Here is a 15648-nt window from a genome sequence, read left to right as displayed (position 1 = left end):
AAAATATTCAATAATATCAACATGCTATTTTATTATGTAAAGCACAGGTATATACTGAGTTTTATGAGTACTTTATCTTACATTGGACATTATTGTTGTTGTTTTTACTACTACCTGTATTATCATTATTATTACTGCTATTATCATGATCATTGTCATTATTCTTACTATTTTTAATATTGTTATTATTATTAATATTAATTATATTAATACAGTCTTAATTACTATTGAACTACATCATTTTATTCCCCCCCCCCCCCCTTCAATTTACTATCCAGTTCAGCATCCCTCATATTTTTGTCAGAACTTGACTTAAGATTAAATATCAAAAAACTATGTTACATGTACACGCATTTAAAAGAACAAATTGATTACTTTCATGATCCTCGATATATCTTCTTCTTCTTCTTCTGGTAATCTTCAAAAGGCGTTGTAGCCTATCACGAAGATGAACTAATACTAAAGATTACAAGTGGTATGAGGAAGACAGATTGTTTCTAAGTGGGATAAGGAGAGTATATGCCTCAGAAGTAGTTCCTGGCAGTTCTCTGGACTGTCAGCATGCACTATATTTGCTGGAAGTCAGTTCCATTAACTTTGGGACAGAGTGTTGGGCAAATACAAACTTGTCTACCTATGTCGCTTCTGGCTTGGTGCAACTGGAGGGTCATGTCATGGTACTTCCTGCTCATGATTTGTTAAAGCCTGTCTGTACTAGTTTGGCCAGGGGGATAAGACCACCCTGCAAGGTCACTGACAGGTGGTTATCTCATCAAATCAGCTCTCAATTAATATAAGAAAAAGAGGATCATGGGGGACCAACAGGCACAGATTAGGCATTGTTTGCTATATAGAGGGCGCAAGTAGCTATAAGTAGTGCAGTGGGAAAATTTTCAAGGAAGAGCGGAGAGACCATTGACTATCTTGTGCACCATTCCCAGTCTTCTTGCAGAGTGCCTTGTAGTTGTAGATATAGTAGGCAACTAAAAGGTGCTGATCATCTCAGTCAAACTGCTGCTTCTCTTGTGGTCCCCATTGTGAAGTAGCGTCCTGGACATCTGAGATGTTGTAGGGATCCCAGACACCGGAACAGTTCTCAAGATGAGGGTGGACTAGGGACTTGTACAAAAGAAGCCTGGGTATCAAACCTTCTGCATGGGACAACCTGAATAATAAAAAAAAAAGAGAGGAGAAATCAAATAAGATTAAAACTGCTGCATTATATTGGATTTTCAAAAATAGTACCTCCCCACTTTTTTTAGGTCTTGCATTTTAATTTTATTAAAAAATGATAAACTTATGTCTATCTGATAGGGCCTTTTTTGAAGAGAAGAGTAGGCCTAAAGGTTTAGATGTATTTCCAATTATTTTTTAAAGTAATTTCCAATTTATTTTAAGTTATTATTTGCTAGACTTTTGTGAACAAAAGTTTGTTAGATATAATGTAATATTTAGGAAACAATGCCTTTGAGTATGTCTTTTAATATGCTGAGAGAATAAACTGTAGCAACACCATAGTTTGTCACCTAAATAAAGCTAGAGAATAAATGAGAATTACAAGATATAATGCAACACAAGATGACAGTTCCCCAAATCTTTGTATATATAGTCCAAGTCGAGATTATACAGCCTGAATATTTTCGAACTTCATACAAACATACCTTGCCAGAGTTCAACTTAGGTGTCTTGTTCCTGATTAGATCTACATCATAACATTTGATGATCAGGTCCTGGTGCTCTTTGTTGCACTTCTGTGATCATTATCTGCTTCTTTGTTCCATAGGATCTACAATTAAAAGAAAACAGAAACTTAGTAAGGTTCCTGCTAATATCAAATGCATGCATTAGTTATCAGTTTATAACTTTGTTCATGTCCTTTAGAGAAAGAAATATCCATGTCATATGTAGGGTTGGATCCAGAATTCTCACCAACATAAAAGGGGTGGCATAAAATCCTGAAAATAAACTAATTATTTCAAACAAGGCACAATGACATAACTAAGAGCGAAATCAGGGGAAGTGGGAGGGGGAGGGGGGGGGGGGAGGAGATACCTTTTTTGTTTTGTTTTTGTTGTTGTTGGTAGATCTAGCCTAGATCTACATTAAAACTAAGCTGAATCTGGACCTGGATCACAATAATGACACATGCGCACGAGTAGTAGTAGTGGAGCAAAACGAGACTAGACCCATGGCTATGGAAGTCTTTGCTAGGCTATGGCATAACACAAGCTATAGATCTAGATCTTATTGCCTATTAGTAGACCCTAGGGGGCTCTAGACCTAGATCTAGACCCGTCCCTATGCCACATCTGAATAAGGGGGCACAGAATGATTGTGCACCCCCCCCTCCATTACTCCCACATTGACCCACCTAAACCAGGCATTTATTTAGTCTTTTTTTAAAAATTAGAATGCATTAGGCCTAGGGCTAGGCCTAGAATCTAGCCCTAGATCTAGGCCTATACTAGATGCGGGGTTAAATGCTGTTTATACTTAGATCTAAGTGCTAGATCTAGACTAGACCTAGCCTAACCTAGGCCTAGCCCTAGGGCTAGGCTCTGCTTAGCCCGAATTTTTCTGTCTCTTTCGTTCGTTAGCCTCTGATTTGGGTAGGGTCGGCTAAAGAGAGGAGCCGACCCTACCCAAATCAGAGGCTAACGAACGAAAGAGACAGAACATTCAGGCTAGACTATGCTATGTAGGCAGCTAGCTTAGGCTTTACAGTAACACATTGTAAAGTTATAGCCGCGCCAGCTCAGGAAACGCAGTCGCTTCTTGGTGGAGTGTTACAGGCGGCTAGCACCGGCGAATTGAAAATCATAAACCGCTCGACGAGATCTCGTCGGCTTGGACTATAGCAATGAGCCATTTGCGCAGTCTACAACAGGTCCACATCTACGACCGATTACTATCGGTAATCAAGCTATGAACTGAACTTAAAATTATGAGATGTGCTCTAATGAAATAACCTACGGTAAAATCCTGATTGTTTTTAAAAATATTACCGTCGATGACTTATATTAGAGTTCATTCAATCAGTTAATATTCTTTGGTCAGAAGAAAGAAAAGAGGATGGGGTAGGGGGTTAACCGGGTAATACGTTGTGACAATGCGGAGAGCCCCTCACTGCAATGACGAACACATCACAATCATTTCAGAGACCTTCACACAAAATGGATCTTTACTTACTTTTCTTGATATCATAGGGTATCACTTCGATGTCAATGTTCGCCTGAAGATTTTCTGCTTCACTGAGATGTACTTGACAAACTTCTATTATAATAGAAATTCACTTAAAAGAAAAATGTTTCATTGTTCGTAATTGAATAACTTGAAAGTTGCAGTTCATACAACCGCCATTTTCGTGCTCAAATCGTAGGGAGTTCTGGGAATGCAAAAAATGTTTTATGCATGACCTAATACATAAAACATTTTGTCGATGGCCAATCAACAAACAGTAGTTGGCGTATTTTTTACGTCATTGCTCATGAATATTCATTGACCCTCCAAAACCGTCGTTCAAATCGGACAAAACCCCCATAATGCATCCAATGCAAAACCTATGGAATGTCAAAGGTCACGATTTTAGTTGGCCCTCTAGTCCTCCTACGGAGGACATACTGTGTATGATCGAATCTCTTTGTTTTCTAAGGCATTTCCATTTTACTTCAGAAGAAAGAAATGTGTGATAGAAGTAATTTTCATGCACATTTTTTTTTTTAACAAAGAGAATAGATATTTTTACTTCTCATTCAATGATTGGCATTGAATGTTGATTTTCATCAGTCATGTGTTCTTGAACAGACAAATGATTTATTTGACAAAAATAATAAATAAACAAATAAACAAATATATAAGCCCAAAAGGCAAAATCTGAATAAGATTTTGCACTTTGGGAGATTAAAGTTGGAAGTGCAACAATGGCTGTCCCTTTCAAGGTCATAAAACATTTTTTTTGTGGAGAAGTTGGAACAAGGGTACTTTGGTTTTTAGCATGTAAATAAGTAATAAATGTTAAAAAAAAACTAATTTTATGGTATTTGGAATTAAAAATATTGATGATGATCATGAACATATATACATGCACAATGCCTCGATTCAACGAGTCAAAACTGTTAAATTTTGGGGAATTTTTATTGATGAAGGTATGAAATGGGAATCAAATGTTAACAAGATATCTAATGTAATATCCAGAAGCATCGGAGCTATAAACAGATTGAGTGATACTGTACCGAAATGTTTTATTGACGTTGTACAATAAAATGATTTACCTCATTTGAATTATGGTAACATTATATGGGGATCGTGCAATATATATCTTCTAGATAGATTATTAAAACTATAAAAAACGAGTCACATTCTAATTTACGCTCACATAGTATGCCTACTTTTAAAAGTTGAAAGTCTTGCCAATTTATGAAATGTATGTTTATAATGTAGGAATATTCATGTTTTTATTTCTTAAGAAATTATTACAGAAATCATTTGATTTCTTATTTCAACGTAATATTGCAGTACATAATTATAACACTTGTATTAAATTTGATTACTGTGTTGCTTATGGTAATTCTTCCTTTTCACGTAGTACCGTTCAGTGTAGAGGGCCTGTATTATGGAATGAATTGCCAAAATTTATTAAAGATTTTAACTTTTACATGAAAATATGAGAATAGACTAAAAGAGTATAAGAGTAATTTTTGTTAATAGATGGTGAATGCAAAATCATTCTTGCATTTTATTAACATCATTATATATCGTGTTATTGTGTCTTTAGACTTGTATAAATGCTTCTTAAAAGTATGGGATCATGGACATAAGTTTTACAAAAACTTTCTTTGATCCTGCCACATTTACATTGTATGGTTTTCAAGTCGTGCAAGTTTGTCCTTTTATCTTCTTAATTTGCATGTACATGTATTTGATGTTTGTTTAACTGTGTTTCTGTATTATTTTAATGCAAATGTGGAAATAAATTCAATTCAAAAGATTTTTAAATGTACATCATTGAATTTATATCTATCTCATTCCCTCTTTCAGATGTGGTAAACTGCAGTTTTACTTTTTTTAGTATGATGTAAGACTGTAAGTGTCATAATTCGTCCCTATTTTCACGAAGTGACAGTAGTGAGAAAAATTGTCACGCAAATTGAATGCGATTTTCCTCACTTACCGTCACTTCGTGAAAACGGGAACAATATGTTTCACTCTTCTGGATCTGAGAGTACAGGATCTGAGAGCACAAAGCTCGACAAAATATGTGTAGCACTCTTGTTGTGCAGTTTCCATTTTGAAAATGGTACCTAAAAGATTTATATCTATCTCATTTCCTCATTCAGATATGGCACGGTAAACTTTTTTCTTTTCTTTTTTAATTATGACCTAAGCGCAAAACCCTTAATGAATATGTGTAGCACTTTTGTTGAGCAGTTTCCATTCATTTACACATTTAAACAAAAAATGCCAATTCATATCTGAAAGAGCCTTTAGGGGTTACAATAGCTACACTTGGTGCCTCACTTACAGCAGTATTCTTTCTTTCTCCTCCTCTTTGCAGTCTCTCTCTCTCTCTTTCTTTCTCTTCCTATATCACTTCTCCCCACCCCCTCTCCTCTTTTTTCTCTCTCTCTCCTCACCCTCCTCCCTCTTTTGACAGCTTCTCAAACCACCTTTTATAGATGCATACATTACACCTCATAATACTTCAGTCTCTCAGCTGTAGTGGGCAAGTTCATGGTATTTGGTCTTTCAGTTATGTTGTTGGTAACATGTGACAAAATACCTTGTCTTGCACAAATACAGTTCATGTCATTATATTTGGTTGAAATTATGTCGTTATTGTTAATTTCAATGTTTATCCTAACATGTCTGTTATTTCTACTTTGTATATTATTGTGCATATTACTGTATTTTATCTATCTTTCTATGTATTGTATTTTAATGTATGTCTTATATTAAATAAACCAGTTCAAATTAAATTAAAATGACAACTTTAGTTCAATGAATTTCAATTCAACACTCCTTCACCAAGAAAGCCGAATAAAACACTGCATCACAAAAAAACAAAATGAAACTCGTAGCAATTATGTGCTGAAAACAGACTTTATTAATCTGGCATTGACGTTCTTCGATCTATATGAGTTTGAGGTTAATCTTCTTTGCCCATTGTTGTGAGTGTTTGTAATCCATCGGCGATGGTTCTCCCTCCTCTGTGTGATGTCCAAGCACTTCTCACGGAGTGCCTAAGCCATTACAACGGATCCCATGAGGACAGAAGCAATCTGGTACTGAACAAGTTTCTGAAATAGTTTTGAGAGTTGCAATGTGATCACGTTTACGCCCTGACGGCGTACTTGCGCATGGGGTACATGCTGGCCTTGCGGATCTGTTTGCTGGTACGGCGGTTCAGCTCTGATCGGCTGAGCTCACGGCGGATGGCTCGTGTCTTCTTGGGGCGGAGGTCCAGGGGCTTGAACTTGCGGTTGCGGTAGTACTTGCGCAGCTCCACCTTCTGGGTCTGGTGCATGACGGTCCTCACACGGGCAATACTCTTACGGATGACACAGCTGCAGAAACAAAAGAAGGCACATTAATTATATCCCCTAACTCTCAATCTTTTTTAAAAAACAGCTTGTATAATTGCACAAGGGGGACAAAACATGCTATACGACAGTCTTGCAAAATATCAGGGTGATTTTTGATTTTGAAATACCCGAAATGGAACGGTCAGGAACGATGGAGAACATTGAAAAATGTTGACCTGTGAGCTGAAAAATTGAAAAGGAGCCCTTGCCGGTGGGGGGGGGGGGGGGGGGGGGGGGTGCTGTTAATCTACCCTACTGTAACAGTCACCCGACATAGTGATCAACAGGTATGGACCCCAAAAATCATGTCACAGCTTGAGAAGTGTTTCTAAAATTCTAGATTTCTTCAAAACTTTAAAGCCCATCTGTACTAGTTTGGCGGGGGGGGGGGGGGATTAGAACTTCCTGCAAGGTCACGAACAGGTGGTTATCTCCTCAAATCAGCTCTAAATTAACATAAGAAAAAGAGCACCTAATGGAAATTTATATGAATTTGCTTCTTGACTCACATCTTAGCAAGCTTGGATGCCTGGCCACCGGTCACCTTAGCAACTCGAAGCTGAGCCCATTCCTGCTTCAGCTTGTTGAGGTTCTCCTCCAACTCCTCCTTCTTCTTCCCTCGAAGTTCATGGGCCTTGATCCGTGACTGTGGAAAATACATTCAAAGAAATACATGTACATTACTAAACTTGAACTGCAATCTAAAAAGTGATTTCAAAGGCAAAGGCAAGGCTATAGTTTTAAAAATCCCCAGAATATCAACTTAACAGAGCTCTGCCACAAGCAGTTCTGAGTAGAAGTGCATGCACAATGAAGTGAATGTCTTCCATTTGGGAGCGGGGTTCTATTGCCAGATCAGAGGCTCCTGTCAAGGAATGAGTGCACAACTATTCTATTTCCAGGCTATTTTGTTCTCTTTTTGTGAATTGGGTTGTAAACCAAAATGATATATTTCTCTCTGTGTCTCTCTCTCTCTTGTTTACTATTATTAGTATTGGGGGGGGGGGGGGTATGTGAATGATTATTTAGGTTTTTTTAGATTGGAAACTTATATTCTATAATTGTTTATTAGGTTTTCCTTTCTGATAAAATATTTTAAAATCATTAACAAAATTGCCTGGAAATAAAATAGTTATACACTCATTACTATCGATGTATATCGATATACCTCCACTGCTCAGCTGCCTTACATAGATCTACAAACTGTTAGAAAAAGTAATAAATTGACCCCATTGTCCTAATAAAAAAAAGCATCAGATTCGACCAAATAAGCTTCAAAGTTCAATGTTGACCTTGGACTAGTTATTCTGCATCAAGAAGGTATTTTAGATCAATTTTAGTATCCTTGTAAGTCATTTTAGTCTTATTTAGAATGTTCTTGAAGTTTTTAGTCATTAGGAGTGAGCGCTGGTCAGAGTATGAGGATCACCCAAACAAACAAGGATATTCTCGTAAACGCTGACAAATCGCATCCTAAAAAATAAGAATCTTCCACATTTTCGCGGATGTTTTTTTCTTCGGCGCTCTGGGGGTTTAGGGTTCCTGATCCGCGAGCTAAAATTGCTAGAAATGTATCCCGCGTAATAAAATACCCCCAGTTCACCGTCCACTTTTGTGAGTGGTCTATCTTCCCGAGGATTTATCGCTCATAACATGAAAGTCTCTAGAAAGTCAATGTGAATTGCATCAAGAATATCATTGCGGAATCTGTTTTTTCGCATTGCCAATTGGAAATCAGAATTGTCAGCAAAAATGTGGACGATCCTTATTTTCTTGGATCAGCGCTCCTACTGCCACTGGTAAGCGAGAAGTGCATCATGGAGCATCATCGTTTCTCGCATCGCCAATGTGATTTGTTCGGTCAAGGATATCCCCGTTTATGCGGACGATTCATAATCATATTCTTGAACCAGCAGCCCTACCGATGTTTAATCTGGCCAAAATCTGTGGAATTATTGGTTACATGTCATCAAGTGTCACTAAAGTTCCGATTTTCAGTGAATTCTGAGCCGAAGGTGTCTCAACATTTTTCTAACAAGTCACAAATACGCTCGAGACAGTGAAGTGCCGAAATCAAAATCCCACCAACATTGTCAATGTCATTCACTTTTGTCACATTCTCACTCGTTTTTCTCTTCTCTTTTAATAAACTGGTATAACTTTACGTTTATAAATTTTAATAACTATTGTATGATAAGTGCAGAACAGAATTGACCCTAGATCTAGATATAGACCTTTGGTTTTTTGTTTTCTTTTTCGCACTCGGTGCACTGCAGACAAAAAATAAAGCGAATGGGACTACGACAGAGTGGAAATTATAAAAATATATTTCATTTCGATTAAAGGGGGGAAATCAAGAAGAAAAACTTCAACATTTATCTAAAAGTACATAAATATAATTTTATACAGATTACTCATTCATATTATTTGTTTTAAAGTATGGATGATGGAGTAATTCAAGAGATTTTAAGGGATTTTAAATACTCTTTCTACGGTCGTACCATTATGATTTTCCTCGGAGATGCCAAAAAGGTCGTTGGTACTAAAATACACTTGTACTTCCGTTTCACTGAAAGGGTTTACTTCCGCCTTGTGATATCTTTGTGCTCACCCTGTAAGTGATATGTCGTAATACACGCGCTCAAGAGCTTATCTCAGTAGCTGAGTTACAGCAATACGCCTACTAATCAGGAAGAACATCCAGTGCGAGAGAAAAGGATCAGGGAGTAGGAGACCAATAATATCTATCACAATGTCTAAAAGTACAAGTACAACAATTTTTCGTAAAGTAAATATAGATGAATTTGATGAAAATAATTACCAAGATGAAGTGGTAGAGGCCGATCAAGTCGCTGTACCAGCCGAAGAAGAAATTGAACGACTACTGAACAGGTAATAGACTTGTAATAATTACTCCTACTTTTCAGTCACACGCCCAAGCGGGGCCGGGAAGGCCAGGGCAGGGGCAGGTCTAGGCAAGGGCCCCTCTCGCCCGGGATGGCTGATGGTGCTGCTATTAAAGCTGAGCTGCGCGAGTAGTGCCACTGTTATTTAGTGTGTGGATGGATTGTGAATGAAAATTATAATGAGTGTTCACTATTCACACAACATAATTCTATTTTTTATTTTAGCTACGAGGAAGCAAGGTTGCACGTACAGACATAGACCGAAAGCTTCAGTCTCTATAATCGTCGGTTGTTCCACTGAGACTACGTCTGGCTCCACTAGACCTCCGGTTATAGAGACTGAACGACTGCCTATGCCAGCCTGTGTTGAACTTATTCCGCTAGATTTTAGCCGCTAGGCCCCTCCCACAAACTTGCCACGGCCGTATTGTTATGCCCCCAAAATCCCCCAAAATGTCATTTTACCTCGTCCATATCCAATTTTAAATTAGGCCTAGGCTATAATACATCGGTTCCACTTACTAATTTGATGTAAATAATCCGTTTAATGGTCCCTTTTAAGGAAATTATGGGTCAAAATCGACATCCATGTTGAAAATCTTGCAAGCCGTGTTAAACTCTCGTTGCCGTCAATCTCATCCCTTCTAGTCTACGCCGAAGGCAAAATGATAATGAAGGAAAAACTGTGCGCCATCTACACGCTCGTAATGGCGTTATCACAGTTTTTTCCTTCATAATCATTTTGCCTTCGGCGTAGACTAGAAGGGATGAGATTGACGGCAACGAGAGTTTAACACGGCTTGCAAGATTTTCAACATGGATGTCGATTTTGACCCATAATTTCCTTAAAAGGGACCATTAAACGGATTATTTCCATCAAATTAGTAAGTGGAACCGATGTATTATAGCCTAGGCCTAATTTAAAATTGGATATGGACGAGGTAAAATGACATTTTGGGGGATTTTGGGGGCATAACAATACGGCCGTGGCAAGTTTGTGGGAGGGGCCTAGCGGCTAAAATCTAGCGGAATAAGTTCAACACAGGCTGGCATAGGCAGTCGTTCTGTCTCTATAACCGGAGGTCTAGTGGAGCCAGACGTAGTCTCAGTGGAACAACCGACGGTATAGAGACTGAAGCTTTCGGTCTAGTACAGACAATAAAAAACACATCATAAATTTAATATACCGAAATAGGGCTTCAACAGGGTCAACGCTCCCCCTAAATCATGATGTCACGAATAAGAAACAAGTAAACATTATATTTCACGGAGATGGAGATATATTGGTCATGTACTAAATAAATGAGATGGACATGAATAAATGCAGTGAATAAATAAAGCTTACGACAAAGTAGAAATGATGACGAAAGTTCAATAAAGATGATGACGGATGATGAACGAGGTAGGGGGGAGGTTCCTTTTGTTACTGTTTCAAATTCAGAATTTTGTACAAGGTATATCTAGACCTATGTAAAAACATTGTAAATAACAATTTTGCTATCTGAAGTTCTGAACAGTAAAACCAACCATCGGGGAGATTTTACTCTGTATTGATTGGAGTAATATTAAAAGCCTTCTGAGCTGAGCCTGTCACTGTAGTCAAATTAAATCAAGTTCAACTTCAAAATATGCATTAAGTTTATCCGTCCTAATTTGTCTTAACTTCGATTTCAGAGTATGCAGAAACAAGGTTAACAAAATAATTTTACTAAAATCATTGATTTAAAAAAGAAGCTTTGAAACAGTTTACATACCTCATCCCCCACCCCCAATCATAAAGTATTTTGTCTTACCTTTTTTCTTCCCCTTTATTATAATTTCCTTTTCTCTCTCTCTTTTCTTTTCTTTTTTCAACAGTAAGAAGAATGTTGATGCATTGCAGCTTCTTCTGCGAAACGCACCAATCACGTCAAAGAACCAAGTAGATAAAGTGAGTGATAAAAATATGGAGACACAGGTGTGAGGTACATAAAGATGTGTCAAAATGTGCAAATTCATTGTATCATCATCAAGTTTATATTTTTGTCTTGGTAGATTAACGTGTTTTGCTGTAAATTCTGTGCAAATTCATTGTATCGTCATCCAGGAAAGTTTATGTTGTTGCCCTGGTAGATAAACATACTGTAAAACCCATAAACAGTCAAATACAAGTCTGTTACTCTTATAGGAAAAGCAATTATACAGGTAACAACAGTAAACAATATCATATTCACATAAATATGGAACAAATTTAATAGTGAGGCAACGCGATAGCTCAGTTGGTAGAGCAGTGGTCTCGTAATCCGGCGACCCGGGTTCGAAACCAAGTCGATGCGCTAGTGCCCTTTGGTAATGCAATAATCCTCATTACCAGGTCCCTCAGAGAGGACCTAAAGCTGTTGGTCCTCTGGTTGCTTACTAACAAACTTTATGCTTTCTTAGCAGTCGGGTAAAATAACCACCACCACCACGTTTCACAAGGCTATAAAAGATAACTGATACATGTAGTGAGGGTTGCAATACAAATTATTGCAGAGTGTAAAATTGCAAAATTGAGAATGAGATATATGCATACTCTTTAAAGTAAAGAGGCTTATTTCCAGATTTCGCTGTGGAATTCTTTTTTAACAATATGCCTTCTTTTCCTTGTACCCAGAAAGTTTTTATTAACAGGTAATGTTATTTCCATTATTCTGTCCAATTTTGTGCACAGGACAAGGCACACCAACTTGTGATCAGAGTACTCACAATGTTCAAAGCATCAGAGGTCGGCGATGCGGTGAACTCATTAGATAGCAACTCCATCGATATTCTGATGAAGTACATCTACAGAGAGTTTGCAGCACCCTCAGAGAAAAGTGCAAGCGTCTGCCTGACATGGCATGAAAAGGTGAGATTAGTTTATGAATATCTTACACACAAATGACAAGGGGCAGGATTTTGTAAAAGAGGGGGCAGAATATTCCAAAATTTGCTGACAGGCCAAACGAATGTTTATCACGATTTTTCTTTGCCTTTTTACTCAAACATTTTTCAGACCAACTCACCCCCCCCCCAAAAAAAAAAAAAAAAAAAAATTAAATTTAAAATTAAAAAAAAATAAAATCCAACAACAACAACAACAACAAACTAAACAAAGAAGGTCATCTGGATTTTTTTCAGGCTCTGTTTAATCCAAAATTAGCCCTCACAAAGAAAAATAAGAGACATCACCTCAAAAGGTAGCACATGTCCATCCAGTTGCCAACGGTACATGTAAAGACGACCTCAAAGGCAGGATTGTGTTTGAAGCCTCCAGTCCAGAGGCGAGAGAAATTTAATTGAATCAATTTGCTTTCTACTAACGTAAGTTTCATGAAATATAAGGATAAAAGGATGAAACACATGGGTGTCTGAGTATCAGACACCTATGTGTCTGATACCCATGTGTGATATACAGTACATGTCGGCCCCTAGTCCCCTACCCTTTTTGCTTGTCTGTACATGCATCTAGGCATACAAATCCACTGTTTATAAGATTGGGATTTTGTCACCGTTACATTGATTTTAATGTATGTCATTATTTTTTACCTGAGCTCTTTTTTTTTTTTTTGGTTTACCAGAGCCCTCTTGGACGTTTCTAGAGCTAAATCTCTCACTGCCTCATGTATGTCTTTTGCTGATAATATGAGTAGTGCCTGAAATTAAAGTTTAGACCCACATAATTCAGATAATTTAACATGATGGGGCCTCACGTGTACAGAACTACAGACCCTTAAAATGACAACGAGCAGTCACCCCCTATGGAAGTAGTGAGTGTGGAGCCCTGCTATTAGAGGTAGAGGTGTTGTGGTCTAGTGGATAAGTCACCCGACTGCAAATCTCAAGGTACAGGGGTATGAGTCCCACCGCGGCACTAATGTCCTTTGGCAAGATGTTAATCTACATTTGCCACTCTCCACCCATTTGTTAAATGGATACCCAGTAGGATGCGAGAGTTAATGTGGTTATAGAGAGTTATAATGATGCCTGGCTGGAAAGCTCCCCAGGAAGTGGAGGATGTGCATACATTATGTTGGGTAAGCCTGAATCCGATGACTAGGGTGATAATATATCTGTAAAGCGCTTTAACACATTGTTGATGTGTTAAGCGCTATATAACAGCTAAATATCAATATTGTAAGGCTGTAAACTTTTATGAGAATTTCCTTTTTCTCTAGCTTGGAATCACCCAATTAACAAATTAACTAATATTTCCTTTCCCTTTATTCAGGTATATGCAGTTGGTGGTGTAGGCTCAATCATCCGAGTATTGACCGACAGGAAAGGGGTTTGATTATTTCCAGCTTCAGACTAGTATATTTTGATCTTTTTATATACCTGATTCTAGTCAACAAACGTGCCACAATTACAAATGTCGAGTTTTGTAAGGTGGATCTGTAATGCCACATTTCCTTTCATTCTTTAGTATGCATTCCATCTGCATTTATGTTTAGTAGGTCTAAGTTAAGTACAGTGTGAGTCAGAAAACAAGAAATCCCAGCCTATTCCATGATATCTACATCATAGGCTACATGGACTACTTGGAAACACCAGATTACAACTATCTTTAGAGTTGAACATGGGGTTCCTTTTTTACGACTCACATTGTATAGTCATATCAAAAGACATTTTTTTAGCCTTTTGGACATTAGCTGTGATCGCTTCACTCAATCATATGGCACCATAAATATATTGGATTCTGTAGAACAGTATAAGATTGAATTTCGGGTAGGTTGTTCTAAAAACAAAATATTGATTTGAATTGATAGCCCACATTGCAACGAAAGATTAATATTCTCTGCAAGGTGATGAGCCATTTTCTCTGTTGATTTATTTGCTCCAGGCATGTTTTCAGCGCAGATAAACAATGTTAAGGGTTGCAATTGGGTTTTAACCACTTATGTTTAGGGTAAGGCTATAGTAAGGAATTAGATCATAGTCCCAATTTACATATGATACAGCATTTTTTTAACACAGCAGACTACAGATGTCTTTTACACTGTCTATTATGTACCGGTATGCAATCACAGTATTTAAATAGAAAAGGTTAAAGATAAACTTGAGTTCTGGTAATGCGATTGCATTGTGAAAGAAAAGGTGTAGAATGGATCAGAAAAGTTGATCATATAGCATGTAAGTAATGGTGTGTAATGCAAGGTTCTGGAGTCATCAAAATCATCATAAATTTGGCAGAGTCTTGGTAAAGTAACAATCACTTACACAGAAAGATGTATATGGGACAACACACATGGTGTCGGGGCTGGTACTACCACCCTGATTTCCTTATCTTTCTATGCTCATTACTCAGCCAGTATACATTTTCTTCCAAAATTGTTTGGCACATGACATTTATTTGTAATCTTGAACATTCAGTGTAAGTTTTGTTAGATTCTGTGAGAGTTCATTTTCTTTTTTTTTACCAGAACTCAAGTTTATCTTTAACTGGCATTTTTTTTTTGAGGCACCCATAAATTTCATTTGAATGAGCAGGCATTGAAATCAGGAGAGGTTTATCATTTGGAAGGACAAAAAGTGGCCTATTTATCATGTAAATGATCTAATTCATAAAATATATTGAATATAAGTTTGCTAGAAGACTTTTGTTAGCATATATCGTAATTCTTTGAAGCAAGTTGAAAATTTGATCCAAATTTATTAAAAATGCATGTTGGTTCAAATCTATAAATGAATGTCTGATTATGCTCTTTTTTTTTAAAGTATCATAATGAACATTAATAACTTTATGTTTTAATATTAGTTACAGACATGACTTGAGATGTTGTTTATTTCTCATTTTCTTTATCACGGGAAAAACTTAGCAAAGAAGCGAGAAATATAGGACATAACCACTATCTATTGTTACCTTTGCATTAAACCAAAATATTAATTGAGGTTAGTAATCTCTACTTGTAGCAAGTATTGCATTGTAAGGGGCATATTGTGAGGGAAATATATTTGTCTAAATATTTGTAGATTACCTACTTACATTTCTACGTGAAATATCAATAGTTTCATAGAATGTTCTACTTCTAATACTATTGATATATCCAGAGAAACTGTGTATATGTCATTTGTAGCATTTTATTTCAATTATCTATAAAACAATGCCATTTATATAAAAAGAAACATTACAAATTAATGCACAAAAATAGCTGTTTCCA

At 37.1% G+C, this 15648-nt stretch overlaps 2 protein-coding genes and 1 long non-coding RNA gene across 3 annotated transcripts; 1 reads left to right on the top strand and 2 right to left on the bottom strand.

Moving 5' to 3' along the window:
- Window positions 1–487: 487 nt before the first annotated feature.
- LOC115929373 lies at window positions 488–3239 on the bottom strand. Its single transcript, XR_004066451.1, has 3 exons — window positions 3190–3239; window positions 1662–1786; window positions 488–1165 (listed from the first exon to the last, which is right to left on the bottom strand). It is a non-coding gene; the product is annotated as an uncharacterized LOC115929373 (long non-coding RNA).
- Window positions 3240–6080: 2841 nt separating this feature from the next.
- LOC591809 (60S ribosomal protein L35) lies at window positions 6081–9186 on the bottom strand. Its single transcript, XM_791360.5, has 3 exons — window positions 9083–9186; window positions 7091–7227; window positions 6081–6563 (listed from the first exon to the last, which is right to left on the bottom strand). The coding sequence occupies exons 1-3, from the start codon at window positions 9083–9085 to the stop codon at window positions 6332–6334; spliced, it is 372 nt and encodes a 123-aa protein (XP_796453.1). The 5' UTR covers window positions 9086–9186; the 3' UTR covers window positions 6081–6331.
- A 64-nt stretch (window positions 9187–9250) lies between these two features.
- LOC762971 (actin-related protein 2/3 complex subunit 5-B) lies at window positions 9251–14253 on the top strand. The gene is made up of 4 exons (XM_001198802.4): window positions 9251–9473; window positions 11345–11417; window positions 12180–12356; window positions 13719–14253. The coding sequence occupies exons 1-4, from the start codon at window positions 9334–9336 to the stop codon at window positions 13779–13781; spliced, it is 453 nt and encodes a 150-aa protein (XP_001198802.2). The 5' UTR covers window positions 9251–9333; the 3' UTR covers window positions 13782–14253.
- The last annotated feature ends 1395 nt before the right edge of the window (window positions 14254–15648 follow it).

This window comes from Strongylocentrotus purpuratus, unplaced genomic scaffold (assembly GCF_000002235.5).
Source record: "Strongylocentrotus purpuratus isolate Spur 01 unplaced genomic scaffold, Spur_5.0 spur5_scaffold_4, whole genome shotgun sequence".
Lineage (NCBI taxonomy): Eukaryota > Metazoa > Echinodermata > Echinoidea > Camarodonta > Strongylocentrotidae > Strongylocentrotus > Strongylocentrotus purpuratus.
This window is presented reverse-complemented; position numbering and strand designations above follow the sequence as displayed.

Bases quoted from the DNA above. Each gene is read 5' to 3' on its own strand.
- LOC591809 (XM_791360.5), bottom strand. The intron at 6,564-7,090 runs GTGAGTCAAGAA...TTGTTTCTGCAG, and splicing joins GCATCCAAGCTTGCTAAGAT to CTGTGTCATCCGTAAGAGTA.
- LOC762971 (XM_001198802.4), top strand. From the start codon at position 9,334: ATGTCTAAAAGTACAAGTACAACAATTTTTCGTAAAGTAAATATAGAT. The intron at 9,474-11,344 runs GTAATAGACTTG...TTTTTTCAACAG, and splicing joins ATTGAACGACTACTGAACAG to TAAGAAGAATGTTGATGCAT. The intron at 12,357-13,718 runs GTGAGATTAGTT...CCCTTTATTCAG, and splicing joins GCCTGACATGGCATGAAAAG to GTATATGCAGTTGGTGGTGT.